This window comes from Botryllus schlosseri, chromosome 13, assembly GCF_051294905.1.
Source record: "Botryllus schlosseri isolate E-star chromosome 13, Bs_hap1, whole genome shotgun sequence".
Taxonomy (NCBI): Eukaryota; Metazoa; Chordata; class Ascidiacea; order Stolidobranchia; family Styelidae; genus Botryllus; species Botryllus schlosseri.
Genome location: NC_137248.1, coordinates 19,324,476 through 19,345,968, shown reverse-complemented (window position 1 = coordinate 19,345,968; position 21,493 = coordinate 19,324,476). Strand labels below are relative to the sequence as shown.

Below are 21,493 nucleotides of genomic sequence, written 5' to 3'. Positions count from 1 at the left end.
GTGAACTCGTAATTTACATGATAAATTACATTTCGACGTATGTATTAAAGCTGTAGAAAGTTCAAATATGTACCCATTACTATTTCGTCGCACTTTGTTAGAATATACTGGGCTTGATCAGGACTTCACAGATATATCATTTCCACTAACCTGCTGCTAAGCTTTGGACTACATGTTTCGTATGCTGCATAACGACCAATCGACTCCTCGTCGCCATCTCATCCGTGTAACCGGTGTCCTATAAAAAGCCTGGAAATGGGCCGTGCTACACTGTAAAAAATATCCTTGGTATTTCTCAAGTCTAGGGTAGGTTCAAAATCCCTCTACTTTGGACTCGTGAAACCATTTTGCTAGTTAGACAGCTAGGTAATCCTCAAGTCTCCTGCCTAGTCAACTAGGTGTTTCTCAAGTGTCCTTTACCTGACTTGTATTACATGAACGGAGTCGGACAAAGAAACGCATTGACCTTTCACCTTAATCAATAGCCAGAATATTAGTCGTCAGTATGTAGATTCAAACACAGTGTATATTAACAAAAAATCATGCAACGCAACAGACACAAGAAAACACAACTATCATATTCAAGTTGAATATTTAATGATGTAATAAGCAGACTTGGATAACTTCATATTTTTCAGCTTTTCCCAATTAAATTATAATTACATGGAAAAAATTAGTCCAAATTAGATTAAAATTATAATTTTACAGATAAGATTATAATTAGTTGCAGCAAAAATATTTCACAAATTAGTTCAAAGAACGATGTCGTAAATTAGACTAGAATTAGATGACTGGCATTTCGCTCGAATTCAAGTTAATCAGACGAATTATTATCAAGTTGTCCAAGTCTAATCATAAGGTGCCATCCTCTTTCCTGACACGGTATAGTGCCAAAAATATTTAACTTCGTACATGTCAATTGGTTGCGAACACAATTTAAAGCAACCAAAATAAATAAATAAACAGTGACCCAATTTCGTGTCGCGACCTATTTGAATCACTGGTCTTATCCCATCACAAATAAATTGTGAAGCCAAAGAAACTGCTGGTAACAGATTAGAACTAATCAAATAACGAAGAAACGTGGAATGTAACGAAATTAGAGCGTCACGGGACGAGATATTACTACTCCGACAGTAAAATAGGACAACCACCATACTGCCACAAATGTAAATATCATACAGTTAGTCAAGTATCAAATTTAGCTTGGTACAAACAGCACTGGTGTGTTTGACGTCTGGAATTTCAGCGAGAAAGGTTGCGACAAAGTTCAGGGTGTTAGATGATGCGGTTGGAAACTTCACATTGAACACCCAATAAATAGCAATCATGCATGCCAGAGCATGATGAAAACTCAGCAAACCGCCGACTACTTCTCCATCAAAATGGATAGTCCAATTCTCCGTCACCGAATTGAATAAAATTGTCGGGTAGACATTCTTTGGCTCCTAAGAAATATAAACCATATTAACATACAGAATTCAACAAAAAGTTCAGAACAGTGTGTGGACTGTGAATTAGCGATTTACAACCTTCTCATTACAACAATTGGACTTGAATATGGACTCCAACTCCAGCTATTACAGTTTTCACGACTCCGACTCCATCAAGCGAAAATTACCCAGACTCCGACTACATCAAGCGAAAACTACCCAGACTCCGACTCCACAGCCCTGGTAGCAATGCATAGTCAGATTTATTATACTTACTTGGTTACTAATCGATCATCGTGGGCTCGTAGGAGACAGAAATACCAATCTTCATGACGGGGGGAGGAGGGTAAGTACAAACAGTATGGGAACTACTAGCGAAAGTTGAGACGAGCATATATAAATATCCTGCTGAACATGATGATCCATACCACGGTTTATATATGATGCGGTCTCAAATTTAAGTAGGAAGTGTGAAAACAATATTGTCTGTGGCCTTATTCGTATAGAAATAGGCGATGCGTGTATGAAAATGTATAGCTTTAGTTTGAATACAGCAGATTTCTGGGGAAAATGGCAGCTGCCAATGTTTTCACTTTCCACTTCAACTTGAGACAACATAACATCAAGAGTGCAGTGCCTCCAAGAAATACCGATGATCAACACACCTTGTCCACAATCAAGAAGTTGTCGTACTTTTCATTGAACATGGTTGGAATGTAGACCATCCAGTCCAGTTTTTGACTACCTGAATGATAAGTGTTATTATTAACTTGGATGTAGGGTGTCCGGTTAATACCGAGAATGCTATTACCAAGAATGCTATGGCCGAGAAGGACAATACCAAGAATGGACATTACCAAGAATAGACAACACCGAGAATGGACATTACCGAGAATGCAATATATGCAGTGCAGGCATGTTATGTAGTCGGGAGCTACCTGAACGGTAAAAAAAAAAACAGGCCAAATTTAGAGCAATGCTACCACAACGGAAAGTGAGGACCTAATTTCTTTTGATTTAGGTAATTTATAAATAACAATACACCTAGTGGTAAATATTTGTTACAGAAGTAGCCCAGGGTACTTTACCAAAGTGGAATGCGGTCCACCACCACTGCCGTGTGTTATGTATTCTGGTTTGATGAAAATAAATACTCTCTCTCTCTCTCTCTCTCATTCCCACGTATAAGGGAAAATAGCAGCTGGGGAATAGCGCGAGACGACGGCTTCAAAAAACTCAAAATCAACCTCACCTGAACTAATAACTCCCTTCGGTCGAAAAAAAACAGAATCTACTCGCGTACCACCTGAAAGGCCTTCGCGTACCACTGGTGGTACGCGTACCACAGGCTGGGAACCAATCGGCTAAGGGGTCCACGAGACGAAAAAGGTTGGGAACCACTGGTGTATACCAAGCAAAAAGATAATAAAGTATATTACTTACTCATCAACTTCTTGATTCCCAATGGAATTTTTTGCGGTTGAGTGAGGCTTGACGCAGAGCTCCAGCTCTTCTCTAAGATTTTTGAGGTCAGGTCAACGTAGTAAGTATCATCGTGACAGCTTTGGTTCCGACAAATCATTTTCATTTCTTCCAAAACCTGAATATTTTGAAATATTATCATCACAGGGTCATTCGATTTTACGAGTATAGTTAATATTGACATGCGAGTCCAATTTTGGGCATGTTGTAACTGCTGGTAAATATTCCTACTGTGTGGCCTATTTTGTCTTGATATTGTAATTTGTAGCCTGCAACCCCTACGAAATTTGAAAACTGGCACGTGACCAGTATTGAGTTAGCGACCTATGATGAAGTATACACCCATAGGCCTACATACTCAGCCAATGAAGTTTGAGACCACCACCTTTTATATACCCACCCAATGAGCGTCGGCCAAAACTGGGTAAGTCCACAACAGACTCTTTGTTGATGTGCCTTTGATGATGCTTTCACGACGAGTTTTAAAAGTCCTTCTCATCCTGTCCAAGATCATGTCTTTATCGGGTGCTCTCCTTTTCCACTCAGTTTTTATCACAGTCTGATGCTCTTCAATGCTACGGTCATCTTCTGAAGGGTAGATATCTGGATTCTGAAAGATAAATAATATTTCATTGTCAGAGATGGTTAGCGTTTTTTTTTTTCAATTCCAAATCACTAGACCAGTAGTCCCGATGATTGAACAGGACAAGCTCGATGTCAATAAAAAGAGCTTTTCCAATTTCTAAGCAGCCAATTCAGCAAATATTACATACGTCAAACTGCAAGGCCGCGTCACAAATTTATGCTCTTTGCGTCCCACTTTATGTTGCGAGCTATTTATATAGAGCACATCCTTATGAAAAAAGCAGGATTTTAAAAAGCTTACTTTGCATGTTGATATTCGAGGATTGCTGCACCTTGCACTCGAAGATTCCACAACGGCGTCGTCAACGTCACGTTTCCGTTTACCTTGGCGGTGCCGCCCATGTTTTTGCTTTTTTGAACGTACAATAGGATCTTTAAGGTCTCTACGCCACTCCCTGAACTTGTTGATGAGCTGTTTTTTCCATGATCCCTGCAACGCAATACTAGTTGAAGAAATGTTGGGAATACTCAAACACAAATAGCTCACATATCTTGAATATCCATTGAACCGCAAACGATCTTGCATCCAAGGATATTTCTCTATCAAAGCAGCTGCTGCATCATTGTATTGCTGGCTTGTGGGATACAACCTAGGAATAATGCCAGAGTAAACTGGATATATACTGTCATATATAGGAAAGGTCTCATATTTCCGTGGACCTACGTGTATTTCCGCAGGTCACAAAACATGTGATTAACAATTTCCTTTCTCAATTTTGGTGGAATATATTTTGCCTCTTGATAGTGCTTCAATTCTTCTTGTATAGCTTTGGGTAATGAAATATGATATCCGTTTTCCGGCCATGGCAGTGATTGGTAGTTATCATGAAAATTCTTTGAGTCGGTAGATGCCTGGGAGATCGACAAGGTGCTGTTTGATGTGCTTTCATCTGAAGACAGGACGAGGAATAACGAAAATATTAATAATTCTTTGCACAAGTCAATACCGTCAGGTTCAAAATCTTTCAAAGGCGTGTCAGGAAATGAAGATGCGCCGCTGGCGTTGGCGACATTAAGAGTGTCACTATTTATTTTGTCTTCATTATCTTGCCACCCACAAGTGGGCAGCTATGGATGAAATTGAAGTGTAAATGATCATATAGTAGTCGACAAACACCACGAATACCACAAAACAACAACAGCGACCAATCGAGGATTAAAGACTTCCAAAGTGAAAAGTACACCATAGATCAGGGGTGGGCAAACTTTTGAGCTCGCGGGTCGCATTCAACATCTGAATTCATTCGCGGGCCGCATTATATAAAATTGGAATTATAAACCAAAACGCAATGTTGATATTTGATTGTATAGTGAGGACATGGATACAATATATTTACTTATTTAAAACAAGCCGGATATTGCTTTGATGATATCGTACACGCGTCAGAAACATATGGTGGCGAGATTTCATAGGCAGGCGGACCTCAATAACCAATTTGTCAAAACTATAGAGATAAAAGTCGGTTGGCCCGATTCTTGGAATAGGATTGAAATATAAATCTGTGAGCAGTGATCTGTTCATAGATTTCCTAATTCCACTTCTGGATCAGTTCCAGGACACACAATGCTGACAGCATCATAACCATGTTAGCTTCAAACACTTTAGATCAGTGGTTCTCAAACTTTTTAAGACACGCCCCGCCCCCTTATTATGGTCAAAGGTTTCGCGCCCCCTTATTGTCATATCATAAAACGAACCAGGATGCTAGCAAACCTAACGGGTAGTTTGATGGCGTCGAAGGTTACGACTATGGATGAGAGATTTTTAGATATGTATTTAAGACTAACATAGCAATAAGTATGAGATGGATGAAAAGCGCGCGTAGCGCGAAAATTTTTTTCAGTCGAGCTCAGTTTCGCGCCCCTTTCAGATGCTTTCACGCCCCCAAGGGGGGCGCGCCCACCAGTTTGAAAATCACTGTCTTAGAATTATCATGGTGAAATATACTAAGAAAAAGTTAATCAAGTCCCTGCATCAATTCGATTTTTAGTACGCATTTTATCAAAATTTTTAAAAAGTTTCTTTAGACTCTCGCGGGCCGCACAAAACGGCGTGGCGGGCCGCATGCGGCCCGCGGGCCGTAGTTTGCCCACCCCTGCCATAGATACTGGATTGACACCGATGGTATCAGTGTCCAGGTGGCCGCAAAAACACACACCTGAACCTTTTAAGTCATGTTTAATGTTGCTGTGGTTGTTGTTATTGTTGTATAAGTTTATTATTGGTGCTCGACTTCTAATGGTCTTTTGCACCAGATCTATGATGAGACTATTATGTATCGTTTGATGTATTTATAAATCTCGACCAGTTAGTACAGGGACGGCAACATACGGCCGGAACCGGTCCGCGGACAGTTTCTCGTCTTACATGATTATGTGGACCGCGGCCCGAGTCTGCCAACATTCCCCATTACTTGCTTAAATATCAAATTTCAGCGACTGCATGTTAATATAGGCATGTGTGCACAGCGTGCGAGAGTGGAGCAGGCATATGAGTTCGTCGAGGCGAGAAGACTTGCATTATAGGCATTTACGATGTACCCAGCCCTTATGAATTGATATATTGGTAAATTAAGGGTACCGGGCAATGTTCCCTCTGATTTTTCACGAGTCTGCGCGCACTCAGCAACTCACTGCGCGGTCCCTTAGACAACAGTGCGTAACAAATAAAAATGGGTCATCACTTCGGCTTTTTTCTGCGAAGCTTAAATTTTCTATGCGCACAGACCGTGCGAGCACTGTGCAATGGCGCACCCTTATCAGAGGGTACAGTGGTACCGGGCCTATCGAACGCCTTGAAAACTTAATTGAGGATTGCACCGTGTGTTAATTGATCAGAGTGAAGCAGACATGGCGGGTCCATCCTGTTCTCAGTCCACATTGTCTTCGTCATTATCAGCGAGAAATGGCTTTGAAGTGACATTGCTGTCGTTAAAATACATTCATCATATACGATTTATTCCTTGTATATATGGATAAATGGGCGAATAATGTATCGGTTCAGCAATCGGACCCACCACGTACCTAATTTTCCTATATCCGACCCGCCGTCTGGGGAAGTTGCCCGCCCCTGAGTTAGTAGGGCATATTCTATTACAAGTACCCATGGCGAAAGGATTGATCAGTAATGTTTATATGCGGAAAAGAAAGGCGTCTCTTATTTGTTCCAGCAGATACTGTCAAGGGCCTTCATATTTGGTGCAGTGAATGACGTAATGTTCAACTGTTTCAGGTACGCCACAGCTTTCGCACTGTCCAGTATCGCATTTCCCCAATCTACGTTGCCCAGTACTAATTATTATAGTTAACAAATTGAAAATTAATCCAGATAAAGTATACAACTGTCATCAATGCATTTGTGGCCATATAAATGGTAAAAGCTGAAATATTTGAAAATTATTTATTCCTCTTTATAAGACCATCCATGATAAGAGGTACTTGAATTCAGTACTGGATTTTCCATTTCGGATGTTCATTGGATGCAATTACGGGTCGGTCATGATTCCATTGAAAACTATATAGGAGCCTTCAAAGATAAAATTCGCCAACTGATTCAAGTTCGTTGTATTATATGTTTACGATTATTAATGTGTTTGCGGAAAGTGTATAAACGACGCGTTTGTAATGTTAAACAAGGTCTCTTGATGCTGACCTCCAATTTTGTCAATTTAAAAGATAAAAGCGTATTAATTTTCCTCAATTTCATGTTACCTGATACCTTTGATAGATCATTGTACGGAATCTAAATTGAATCGTTTAGGAAGCTCGGAATTAGAAAAGTTTGTGACCATCAATTACTGTTCCATTCACTGACGCTGAAGGCATAATTTAGAATGTTACAGAAATTAGCTCCTTTGCTTATGCTACGTTGGTTAAATGTGGGTTCAGATCAGGTGTACAAAGACATCAAATCAATGCTGTATCATGAAATCAGGGATATACATAAGTTCTATATATAAGAACTTTATAACTCTGCATGAAACAGTACTTACCGTTTGCTATAGTATTATTGTTTTGAACAATAAGATAGGCTAGTTATCTTTATTTTTTCTGGAGACCACAAGTCTATGCTTGCAGTGTGCAAGTAGTTAGAATACAGCTTCACCTTCACCTCTCTTTCGATAGTAGTAGCCTAAGTGACAATAATGTACTTCGTCAAATAGAAAGTAATCTTGGAAACATTTTGATGAGGAAAATTGACATAAGCACATATGGCTTTAAAGCGATCACCGGATATTGTTTCGAAATGGCATGTAGCTTATCTGCGGCGTGTATTCCCCATTTTCAAAGTTGTCCAGGACTATTGACAAGCAGACCTCGCTGTCATGAGTTAATTTTTCCGCCTTAGCCTACTTTCCATAACCTCCGTTTGTACGTTCATCTAGTTAAAATATGTCGTGACCCGCGATGGAAGACTATACTTTTTGAAATTGGATAGGCCTTGAATACAAATTCAACTTTTATTCTTGATTAGCATATACGCGACTAGCACATCAAAATACATAGACCTACGCTCGTAGCACGGCTGTACAGTGTACACTGTACAGGACCAAAACTCATGAGACCATATCAGGATATCAGGATACCATATCAGGTTTTTGTGGTAGTTGCGATCGTGGTAAACTCCGCAATGTACGATAAATTAATGGATCTGGTGTGAAGCAAAGAAAGCGACATGATCCCTTTTACAGCTTCTGATAAAAGACAGTTTTGTGTTCACCACCCAATCGCCTACTATCAAAGATACGTCGCTCTATTTAATGCGGATATAGGCCAATGCATTCTGTTCCTCACCCTTTATCCTCAGTGAAACACTCTCGATCATATTTCGATTGTAAAAGTCCATTTAATGATACCGATATCGTCTTCGACATCAGGTTTCCATTGAGGGGATTAAGAGAAATGGAGCGGCAATATCCAAATTAGGCGGTTTGCGCTGAATTAGCGAATGAAACTGTATCGCATATCACAAGAGTGGTATTCCTTGCATTTGTAGACAGGCAACGAATGGCCGAAGCCTGAACAGGGAACAGTCAATAATTTAAGGTGATAATACAATAGTAGACAATAAAGCAAGCCGCACTTAAATTGACTCTAGTCCGCTAAAATGCTCATCATTGTTTTATTAAATTAAGATTAATAATATGGAGTATCCTGTGTGTCGATACTGTTGGTAACATTTCTCCTATTCCAGAGTTTCAAGCGTTATGCCATTTGTCACAGGATGTTGGATTGCGGTTGAGGACAGACAAGGTTAAAACTGATCCCCGTTGTGCCAATCGCCATACCTGGAACAATATTCCTGTTGACGAAAGGAATTTAAATGTTCATAACAAGGCATGATATCACATATATATATTTCTACCGTTGTATGCACATAAATCAGTGATTCTTAACTTATTACAGGCCTAATTACTGTATTGGGAAATATTCCATGGCATGTTAGTTGTCGCAGAATAGTCGCAAGCAGGAAACAGTAAACAAAATTTTGCACCATCATCCATTCCTTACACGGTATAGTTGGTGTAAGGTTATTTTCTGTTCGTATTTCTTCCCGTGTCTGTTAACCTGGGGTTGGCATGCGCCATTTTCAAGCTTTTTTACTTGTCCCGATTCCGTCACTGCGACAAAATACGACCTCTCTTCAGAATTTGGCTCACCGCAGTACATGAAACTCACTAATGATTAAATATTAATAGGAGTAGGATAAGCACGCTGTACATTTCTGTCCTTGAAGTTGTTGCGGCATACACAGGCACATGATATACATACATATACACGATATGTGCATATGCATACCATGAGTGCATGATGTGCATATGCCCCTTGACTAGAAAGGTGTGGAAATAGCCTTGTAAGGCATTTTATGTCTTGTACCAACCAACTATGCTCCCCCGGTAATGTTGATCGCTAAGCGTGGATGCCATGAGTATTATAGGGTTGTTGAAAAATAACATTTTCCCCGGATTTCGGGATTCACTAATTATATTGTTATAGGTTGCCTAAAAAAACGCTGCCCATCAAATTTAGCTCGATTTCAACCAGTAAAAGCCGACGCAGAGCCAATTGAAATCTTTGAATTTATTATAAAAAATAAAAATAAGATTTTCAAATTTTACTGTCAACCCAATAAAATCAAGATGCCGGACGCTCCACCATTGCGCTGTCTTGTCGGTCAGACGAAACCTTGAAGTAAAATGTAACTTGCAGTGTGCAGTGTCCATATATATTTTTCTGCAATGATATGACAAACAAGACAAGCTATTCACAGACCTGGAAAATTTTTAAAACTTCTGTGACTCACCCCAAAATGGCAATGTCAACACCCAAACGGTTCAGTACCACTGTTATATAAATATATTATATATTATAATAAAACTTACGAAAGAGAAGCATATAGTGTGTTAATGTAGTAAACGAGTTACACGACAAATATATTTTTCTGTAGTAATAATCACGCTCATCGAATAACGAATAAGGTACGTTCTTTTAAGCTTTGTGATTAAGGACCTACTGTTGTTGAATTTATTCGTTGTACGGCGTACGCTTTACAATTGACTGTCATTAGCAGCGAACATCAGTACCGTGGTCAGAGGTCAATTGAATTCAAGCTTGATGAAACATTTTTCTTTGAAGCGCCGCAATACAGCCTGCGCATCTCACACTGGCGTTGAACTTCCTAACCATTTTAGTTATTAAATTCAACAATATGGACTTGTTTTTGATGCAATTTTGGCGTTCTACACCAGCAATAGCGAGATATATTAGCCATATTGAGATAGTTAGATGTTTAAAACAGTGTTTTAAAGAAGTCCTTTAAAAAAATATTGTTGTTCAAGTTGTAAAATCTTGCCATAATTGTGTAAATAGTTTACAAAAAACATGTTGTGTGAGCCTACAGACAATTAGCATCCAATGTAGCCAACGTATATCGATATGGGATGGTTAGAACCCTCAAAATAGTCGGTTTAACAGCAATAGTACATATATTTCGTCGAAGGAGCTATTTTACCCTATATTTTCAATTGTCAATGTCAATCCACTATGACGTCACAATTGAATACCTGTGACGTCATGGCTATAAAAAAAAACATAAAAAACAATAAAAAATATGTTTGAAATTAGGGCTTTGTTTTAAACATGTTTGTTTTAAATTGATTTTTGTTTTAAATACAACCCTAGTGGGGATGGTTGGCAGAAACTATTCGGGCTCGAAATCATGTGGATTGTACATATAACATTTGGTCGCGTAATTGTGGAACGGAAAGGAGTTGTAAGTATATGAAGAGGAGCGAGGTTTTCTTCTTGAAGATGAGCTATTCCAGGAGTCACCAACGTGGTGCTCGCGAGTACTATATCGTCCCTAGGATCGGAAGTGTCTCTCTGGGTGGAAGTAGCAAATATTCTAATGAGAGCTTTGAAGGTCAAAGTGGAGAAGGGTTCCACGTGCACAGCCGTTGAACATGGGCTAGTCGACCCCAAGGAACATACGAAAGCAGTTGTCGATTCTCGTCTTCGCCTCCACGGATTCCGAAAGGTAATTTAGTTAATATTCCCCACTCCGCAGCCTTGACGCGGACATTGGCGCTTCGGTGGCTAGTGCGGTAACGCATATGATCTAGGAGTGGGGCGAGATAGCGTAGCGGTATAATCCACAGCTACGACGCCAATAGGTTGTGGGTTCGAGTCCGACCAAGGTCGACTCCAGGATTCCTGGTGGCAGCCATCTCTTTTTAGCCATCTCATCCGCGTAAGCGGTGTCTTACAGAAAGCCCAGAAGTGAGCCGTGCTACAAGTCGGCAGATACGGAATCAAAAATAAGGAATATCGATCTGTGGTGCAAATGACCCTATAGTACTCAACAAACACCATGAATGCCACAAACAACAATAACTACTGGTCTAGGAGACGCTGTCGTGAGTCGTGGGAGGAATTATCTTTCCTTGGTAAGGAGTGCAAACCCTGCCAGTGCTCCGAATATCAAAGTGAAGAAATTTAACCAGAGACTGTTAAATGTCTGGAGTAACTGGTAGCCCTTCATACCCAAGCTTCAAAAAGATTGGTGACATGCTCTCTATATGTTTCGGTATGAGACAAGTTTCAGACTTATGAAGGTATCTGCAAATATTTCTATATTTCTATATTGTTTGATATCTCAGTGTTCCAGAGTTGTGAAATAAGATATTTACCTCGATTCCAATTAAATCGCTCACATAAACCGACGACAAAATGTGCATTCTCCTTCCATGTCATATCTTGTGGCGAATTTCAAAAGCGATTATTGCACAACGTATATCTGTAAATGACAACTCCCAATTTCCGTTCAAGGTAGGCACAAAATCTGCATATCGAACATATTCACCCACAGCACAGTACGCCAGATGTAGAATCACTGGAAAGTATCAGTGCGTAAAGTTGACCGTCGAATTAATTCCGTTTTGAAACAACAGAATACAGAATTACATCGAATGTAGTGAGGAAGAGCCCTTCATGTTTGATAGATAATAGTCATGAACATTGGACATTCATTTGGATTTGACTTTCCAGAAATGGATTCGACGGTGCTAACAGGATTTTGGGCCTAGTTTTGATATTATGAATTTAAAATTGGACATACTAATAATGCCAGATATAAAATGTGATCTGATAATCGGAGCCGGCAACTTCAATCAGGTGTGTCCGATTATATCGCTGTATACAAGATAATAGGAGGGTTACAGCAGAATGAAAAAGCATTTTCTTTTCACTGCGAATGACGGGAACAAAGCATGAATGCACAGAAAAGTAGCATCAAGGCATTAGGCTGGGTGTCAATATCAAGAAATGCACAAATAAGGTCGCGTTTGCCTATGACTCTGCGTCCCGTAACACCCAATCTCACTTGAATCCTCTGATACCATACCGAAGAAATATCATGTTGTAAGCTAGCCGCAGAACATGTGAATGCTATTATACGTAATCGACTCGTTTATAAGTACTAAAACCAAAAACACACTTCCTGACACCGGTAATCACAAATTATCACCGAGATTAAGTTCTACAAAAATGGTAGCTAATAGCGAATACCGGACCGCGATCAGGTTGATACGTGAAAAGCATTAATCACATGCGACAGCATATCACAAACTGCATGATTGAATGTTATCCTACCGGTACAACAGCGTCGGCGGTTTTCAATGAATGAACCGTACACTGAAACCCACAATCTCGTATTTTAATCCGGTTAAAACTTGGAAGGATTTGGAATATTCATACCGATCATGCCATGTAGGCCTACTTACAAACGGGAAGAGTTTGCCACTAATTAACCGACGATCAAAGCATAGTCGCCAAAGATGCATCGTGTCATTGAGATGCGTTCATCAACCTGTCGGATTGTAATCACCGGCTTTATTATCGTGTTGAGGCAAGCGAGCCTATTAATCAGCTTCATCCATGTAATGTTCTCTACGCAACAGTGTACTTACAGCAAGTTCTGATTGATCATACCTAATGTGCTTGTAATCCGGCGCGATTTTGATGACGAATTATGAAATAAATTATCCGTCCCGTTTGAAAGGTAACGCCGAGAAGTTGACACACACCATATGTTAGCCTACATGATTAATATATTTTTGGGTTTTGTGGAATAAAATTCGTGGCGTCTTCATCAAATCTGGATCATCGAACGATTTCGAAGTATTGGTCTTGTTGAGCCGGGATCAGCGTGGATTTCTATACGTTTTCGACGCTGCAGTGCGGTATTGTTGTGGAAAACTTTTGAACGACGCTTTCGACATGGGCTCAGTTCTCAAATTGGCGATTTATGCCGATATTGCTGACATGTAGGTAGCAGGTATCTCAATGCGGTGACACAGTCATACTTATAATCAGCGGTATTACTATTTTCATCCGCTCAAAACATACGATTCACAATGCGAACACAAGACGAAATGTGATTTCATGAGGTTGTCGCTACAGCCAGGTACCGTCTATCATTATAACATCCAACTCTGCCGTCTGGTATTATCAGTATTAACGCCCGATGTAATCGTGTTCTATATTCGTATTCTGGCTGTTCTTGTTTTGGCGCCCCCTCGCTCTTGGCTTATTCGTACTCGTATTCGTTCTTAATAGGGATAACTCCGCCGTTAACTCCTTCAAATTGGCGTGTGTGATTTGCTACACGATGACAGTTGGGTTGATTTCATTATATTTTAATCGCCATGGCTAGAGTCTAAATAGTCTTCAAAGGTCCATTTCAAAAGCAATGATGGAAAATCGTGTCACACACGTTATTGTTGCGTAATATGCGATGGTGGTTACAGTAGATGTAAGAGGACATATGGACGATGGACTTGGTGAAAGAACGGATACGGAGAGAAAAATGCGGAAGAGATAGAGAAAGCAAAGGCTGGTGTTGCGTTAAAAATATTTTTTACTTGGTAATGCGATGAATGTGCTTGTTTGTACGAACATTGCAACGAGGTTCCATTGTTGACATATATACCCGGATTTCTTCGTCAATTCCAAGTCGTCCGTATATGGGTTGCAGCAATTGCGGTGAATACACAAAATCCATTTTCAGATTGCCATGCATAGATGAAAGTGGAAAGAAGATATTGATTACTTAATTCTCCACCGGTCGTGGAATGGGTTCTGACAGCAGACCGCACACAGCTTTTTAAGTAACAGGCCGTTTCGTACATGAATGGGCAGATGCAGACAAATTGCGCGATTCATTGCTTCTAAGTGGATTATCTACCCATGTAAAGCTGTTCATAGCAAATTCTGGGAAGTAAAAGCTGAAGCCTGGACATGAGTCCATGATTTGCAGAATGATTTCTTTTTTTATAAATCGATTCATTAAAAGCGGGAAACGAATCAAAATCGCATTTTCTCGTCTGCATACCTTATGGTACGGTAAACACACAGCAAGTTTTCAAAATACATCAAAAAATTTGCGGAATACCTGAGAATATGTGGTGGTTCAGAGGTTTGAAATCACACTGCTTTATTGGCTACATCTGAAAATAGCGAGAGAGGTCGCTGAAATATATCACAGTGAGCGCAGTGCAGATATGCGACGTACATAGTTCAATTGTACTGCACCTGCGTTCAAAAATGAACGCAGGTTTCGAGGGAGGTCAAGACATACACTTGTCTGGTAAGATTAGTGATGACGCCAACGCCCTGACCAGTGATTCCCAACCGCGGCTCTCAGAGCCACATGCGGCTCCAAGGTAGCCTTCTTGTGACTCAGATTGACCTCTAAATATGCCACAAAATATAGTAGACGACAGTTGCTGTTTGTTTCTATGAATAATTATAGTCACTCAATTTCGGTATATGAATGCTAAAATGAGGGATATTAGTTATGACTAAAGCCGTGCAAGGTCGCTTATGAAAACCATGAAAGAGAATTCTTGCAGACTAGCGTCAAACGCATGGATGAATACCCGTTACACAAGGATATATCTTGCATTCTTCTGGTCTTAGACCTTTATATCGTCTCTGTGAAGTGTAAATTTAGACACAACTTTACTAACATCAAAATAACGGCTCATAGTCAAGTATTAATTGCAATAATACTCAGCGTATAATCCCCCGCAAACATGTGCATTAAGTGCTGTAATGTATGGAAGAGCTAGCACAGTGGTTCTCAACCGGGGGTCCGCGAAGCATTTACAGGGGGTCCGCGAGGCCTCTAAATTTTCAAAATAGTTGATAACCTGAATTTGTATTTGCAAACCCGGAAAATTGAGAGGCACTTTCGATTCATGACTAGTAAACCTCCAGAACTCCCATCAAAACAATGGCCGTCTGAGTTGAAATATCCTGCTGTTCAGACTCATTTTAATTGTCAAATTACCAATAGATTTCTGACAGTATTCCCTATAATTTTTGACGAGTCAGCGCACACTCACCAACTCACTGCGCAAACCCTTGGACAACAGTGCGTAACGACTAAAAAAAGGTCATCACCTCGGATTTTGTTTGGCGCAACTTAGATTTTCTGTGCGCAGAGACCGTGTCAGCACTGCGCATTTGCGCACGCGCGCAGCTTGAAGGGAGGCTTACTGATACATATATTTTGCTATTTCGCGATATTTTGTTGGGAGTTGTGAAAAATATACAAAGTTTTATTAATAAGGTCAATCACGGTGACTTCGAAATGTTTACAAAAATCTATTTTCTCTTGTGATATACATAGCCATTTTCCATGATAACTTCATGTGGTATCAGTATCTCTTTATTAATATTTTCATCATTTCAAAACACCACAAAACTGCGATACAATGAAAAGATAGGAAGGTGTCGAAACGAATTGGAGTAGTCTTTGAAATCAGACACTCAAGATTTGCGATCATGCCCAGATGTGTCGTGTATTACAATCACCATCACCTATCTTTGTGGAAATGGATTTTCGGCACTCGTTCATATCAAGTCGACGGCGCGGATTTTCGAGACACGACCACGTATTTCAAGAAATGCAGTTGCTAAATAAAAATATTAAAAGTCAATCCAATTCCTACATAAATAGTATGATGTTATTTTTTAAAAAGTCATTTTGTTGCTGGGTATCACTAGCCCACGGATATCATTGACACAAGACAGAGGACGATTGCACGATAATCGAGCTAAATTTGAACTAAAACTTTTGGGGGTCCGCGGTTTCCGTTTTGGGCCAAAAGGGGTCCGCGAAGACAAAAAGGTTGATAACCACTGAGCTAGCACATAACGGCAAAATAGTATGTTGCAGTAATGATATGCATTTTCAGTTAATTTCCATGTATAGCACTGGCCAATCTGCGTCTACCAATGCTGAAATAACCGATATCTAATTTATGGAAGTCTATGTGCATTGTGCATTCTTTTGAATTAGCTGGGTGGTGAGATCCAGAGGTAGGCTACCTACCTTTAAATCTTCGTTTATAAGTAGACTATAGCCTACTCGAGTGTTATCATGCGACTCCAATGCTCCATACGTAGCCTACTCTGAAGTTGAAAAGCGGCTCCGGCACCGCTAGTCCTGACCATCACTGACTGCAGGGAATTAGCCTCGATCAGCTGTCGAATCGTGACTGATGTGGCGGTATGAAGCGCAGTCTCACAATCTTGAACTGGTCCCTGAAAGGGAACATCAGAAGTTTCAAAAATTTACAGTAATTATTCATTATAATGTTTTGTTGCTTGTGACAATCATGTTTTAATGGCTTTGCTCTTTTAACACTGTTGTTGATGCACAGTTCACTTTGTCTACTATGTATTCTACAGTAGCCTACCTATTAGATCTGTGTAATATAGTAGAATTTTATTTGCCGCGAAAATTCGGGGTTGACCAGGTGAGTAAAGGACGTAGTCGTATTGTCATGGACGTGTTATGATAGGCGGCTATAATGTAATTCTACAATCTACATGCATCGTCGCAGCAGGTATACCGCCCGGGTTACAGTATATTGGGGTCGCTAATCGCCACTAGATAGCCTATGTGTCGGCGGCGTTCCTACGACAGCCTAGCGCTAACGCGGACCGTACTACTATATGTAGTCGAAAACGGGTATGAACTGGTGCAAATGATTGAAGACGAAAAAACAGAACATTCTTTCAAAATCAAAGTCACCAAAAACCACAATAGGGCAGGCGCGGGGAATGTGAGCACTGAGCATGCATTAAAATGTGTGGTAAAAATTGGAAAATTCTCCGAGCGATTTCATCCAATTTCACCCATAAATTAAATATCATCCAAACGGCTTAGCGAAAATATACGCTGAATTGGCATGTATCTTCTTTTGCGATTGGCGTAAAATACATTGTATCTTGATATCAATAGAAGCGCTGTCCCGGTACACGATGTAACATTACACTAAATCTTTAGATAAAATCAGAAAGGATTCAATTGGATCGCGGTTTGCAAGGAAGGCATATTAACAACCATCATTTTGGGACCAATAATACTAAATTACCGCAGAAAGAGAGCATAGCATATGAAGCTATATGACTGTTTCTCAATAGAGGGATGACATGTTGAAATATTTTTGAACGGGTCCCATTAAGAAAAGATCAGATTACTAGAAGCCCCTCTGATAAAACGAAATGTTTTCATGTTTCATAGATATAATCTGCGCCTGTAATGCCCCATACTACTGTGGATGGGGCGATTACAACGTTTTTAAACGTCATTCAAGATACTTAATTTATCTTCGATTGCGATTATAGAAAAGGCTCAATTATTTGAAATCATCCACGATCGGGCATCATGATCAGTCTATATGTTTCTCTCTCTCGCTGCATAATTGTATGTGCAATATGCATATCCGGTATGGAATGTATTGAATGAGACTATATAATAATAAAAAAATAGTTAAAGTTAAACCTTGTAAAAAATACTGACCTTGTTAAAATAAGGAATCTGAAATTACCAGTGGACTTTTGATAAAGACAATGTCTCAAAATTAAAGGCAAAATACTAGCTGGTGCTAGTCAAACAATTGCATGACCCGCAGTTCTACAATTCTAAAAACATCCTATTGAGTAGATGTTTCAAAACGCATATTAAATAAATTAAATAGAAAGATAATTGAATAAATAGAAACAATATTTTTTTCGCAATATGTATTTGAACAGCTTCTTGGAGGTACATAACTTCAATATGCAATCGAATATGCTAACCAATTGGACGTTATGTATATAAAGAATATGCAAAGCGATGGCAAATATTTAGGCCTACATACAGATAATCTTTGACATTATTCAGACACCTTTATCAGTACACCGACTCGCTGTAAATGGCTATCCGATCGGTAATGTCGATTTACTGTATGGGGGATAAAATGTCTGAAACATAGTAGAGGTCGACCGATTATCGACCTGGCCGATTATCGAGGCCGATATTTGGAACTTTCCCGATTATCGATATCGGCTTATGAAGGCCGATATCGAGGCCGATATTTTCTATATAAAAAATTCAAAAATATTGAAAATTCAGTGCTTCGTGTTCTCAATCTCAAGCAATCGACGACGCAAAGGGCGATACGTGACAGATTTACCCTTGCATGATGATTTTAACTGGGTGAGTAATGCAGAGAAACTTTGCTTCCTGCATTAAAATCTACCTCTGCTAGACTGATCTGCAATTCTGTATCACGTTTTGCTTTATAAATTATGCCAAATTTCAATGAATGTGCACAGTTAAGCAATAATTCTTTTTAATTTCAGTTTTCTCGTTTGTTGTTCAGCTTTCTGTGGCATGTACAAGTGCCATCTTGCCCGATACAGGATATTTTGGGCGAAATGGTTCTCTGCTCCTTCCATATTAATATCAGCCTATGATATCAGTTATCGGCCTTGTGAGTGTGTCGATAATCGGTATCGGTATCGGCCTACAAAAATAAATATCGGTCGACCTCCAAAACGTAGTGCGCTATTGTACTCAACGGTCAGCGTTGGTGGATTTATAAACCGGTCAATAGCATATTACATTATACGTGGATTTACCGGAAAGATATCCAAGTTCTACCAATATTTTAGCCCAGATTTGATGAAGAAAGATTTGATTCATTCATTCATTCATTCATTCATTCATTCATTCATTCATTCATTCATTCATTCATTCATTCTGGAAGTAAGACATCATGTTTCGATTAGGCTACTTCTTTCAAGGTTTATCAGTGATATTGGCCACTATAATTTTGAAACTTCAATTACGCTGCAAAAGTTTACGAACATTTTGCCGACCAGTGACGACAGGTTGCCTAAAACTGCCATCGACTACGAGCTAGTTTCGTCTGAATAGTTTCCAAATAACCTGGATCTAAACTTCACCACGATACAAGAGACGAGGCAGATGAAATGATACTGTAAACGCCTCAGACAGCATAATGGTAACGCGAATACGGATCAAATTGCATGGTGTTTCAATAATTATTTTGCAATGCTGTATGGCATAGTAGGCTAGTATTCCATCTTTTTTAAGCAATTGCATGAAATGAACGAATTATACCAACAGGGTATTTGCAGCAGTACACTATGACATTAGATCTGGCATAGTGATGAATCCTGTTAATAATTCCCTTCTCATCATGCCGCGATCGCACAGTAATAACATCTCTAATGTCTAGTCGTGACTTTATTGAAAACAGTTGGTATTAAATTGCACAGTTGCTGCATCTTAAATGACGTGACGTATACGACATAGGCTCAGAGCAATTTAAATTAGGAATATCATCCCCAGATGAAAACACGGTTATTTCCAGTAAAGTGTGTCATTACCCCTTCAAACGAGCATTATCTTTTGGAAAACTAGGTGCGAGTCTTATTCTAGAAAGATGATTCATAGATCAAAGGAGCGAATATAAATTATTCAAAACAAGAAGTTTGCGCCTTTGCAGCGCATGATAAATCATTGGTCTGTAAGTAATTGCTTTTACTGTAATTAGCAAGGCAAAATGGAATTTACGAAAATGGGAATGGCACTTTATATAATTTATCTACTTGTCATGAGTGTACACAGTCTTTAGCAACATAATGGTTTGAAAGAGATAGATTGCGGTGTATGGGGATCATCTAAATAGGCTCATGACTTTTTCATGCTTGCAAAGTTTCAACCAAATGTGCCGCCACATAGGCCTACTCGTCTATCCTGTAAATTAGGAACTATACAATCGAAGGTCAGTGTAACTATACATATGCATTAGGACTGTTCACAAAAATACCTATTTTTTCAATTTCTAATACGAACCCGTGAAATTGTTTGTTTGCCCAAACATATTGGACTCAATTCGTACCCCCGCGAAGCGAAGTTATCAGAGCAGAAAATTTTGGATTCAATATATATATATTTTAAATTTCAGTGAGAACCCCATGAAATTGTGAGATTGCCTAAAAAGCTGCAAATCAAAGTGGGCCAAGTTGCAGCGCATAGAAACGAAGTTATTAGAGCATACAAAATCGGGATTACACGAAAAATTAACTTCATATTGTTAGTTTATTCACTAAAAGCTTATCAACTTATCAGTAGCGAACGTCAGTGAATCAATCTCGAGATGTAGGAGATATTTTGTCTCTATAATGTACTAATCACACATACGGCGATTACTAGGGTAAGTTTATATTGCAGTCAAATCCGTGGAAAGTTGCACTTATTTTTCACAAAAGTTGCATTTATTTTTCACAGAAGTTGCACGTTTATGGACAAGTTCCTTGAAATTATTAGGGTGTGATATACTCAAATCGATACGTATCCAAGGCACTGTAGCAAAACTCAGTGTTGGCGACTTTAACAAAATCAATAGCCTGAAAAAATTGATCCAGTGAAAATGTAATTTTCGGCTGACTAGCCTGGATGTACGTCGAATAAGAAATATACAAAGTAATAAATTTGACAGCTCTCCAGGAACCATATTTTACAACGAAACCTTCCGAGTATTTCATACCCTACTATTCAACAAAAATTATAAATGCAACTTTTGTCAAAATGAAGTGCAACTTTTTCGCGATTTTAGTGCGACAAAAACTTGCCCCAATTATTATTATTAAATTCGTTACGCTATGGCGAGCAAAGCTAATACTTGTGATGTAACAATTACCAGTGGAGTTTGAAAATCATACGTTTCTACTATCAATAGCCTGATATAATATCAGGAACGGATAAATATCAATATGCAACACTGTATTTTTATACTTTCTCTAAGTGTCAGTGTCCCAATTTGACTCGGGCTATAGCCACAAGATTTAGTTCGAACCATCTTAATGTAGAAATAATAATTCATGTAAAATACAGAAGTCGCAATTCCAACCTTTTTTACATCAAATACAATTTTTTTCCTTGCATAAGTGGATTTATGTAGGCCTATATAACCTGTAATCCAGCCCGCCAAGTACTTCATTTACCCATATCGGCCCGCCGACAGAAGTTGCCCGCCCCTGCACTAGAACTACTCAAAATTCCAGAA

At 39.3% G+C, this 21,493-nt stretch overlaps 1 protein-coding gene across 1 annotated transcript; it reads right to left on the bottom strand.

The window, feature by feature from the left end:
• Positions 1-264: 264 nt before the first annotated feature.
• Positions 265-10,247, bottom strand: LOC145454286 (sterile alpha motif domain-containing protein 3-like). The gene is made up of 9 exons (XM_080332282.1): positions 10,224-10,247; positions 4,508-4,628; positions 4,225-4,450; positions 4,048-4,150; positions 3,802-3,990; positions 3,316-3,525; positions 2,877-3,033; positions 2,099-2,178; positions 265-1,448 (listed from the first exon to the last, which is right to left on the bottom strand). Exons 1-9 carry the CDS (start codon positions 10,245-10,247, stop codon positions 1,185-1,187), a joined length of 1,374 nt encoding a protein of 457 aa, XP_080188408.1. The 3' UTR covers positions 265-1,184.
• Positions 10,248-21,493: the final 11,246 nt, after the last annotated feature.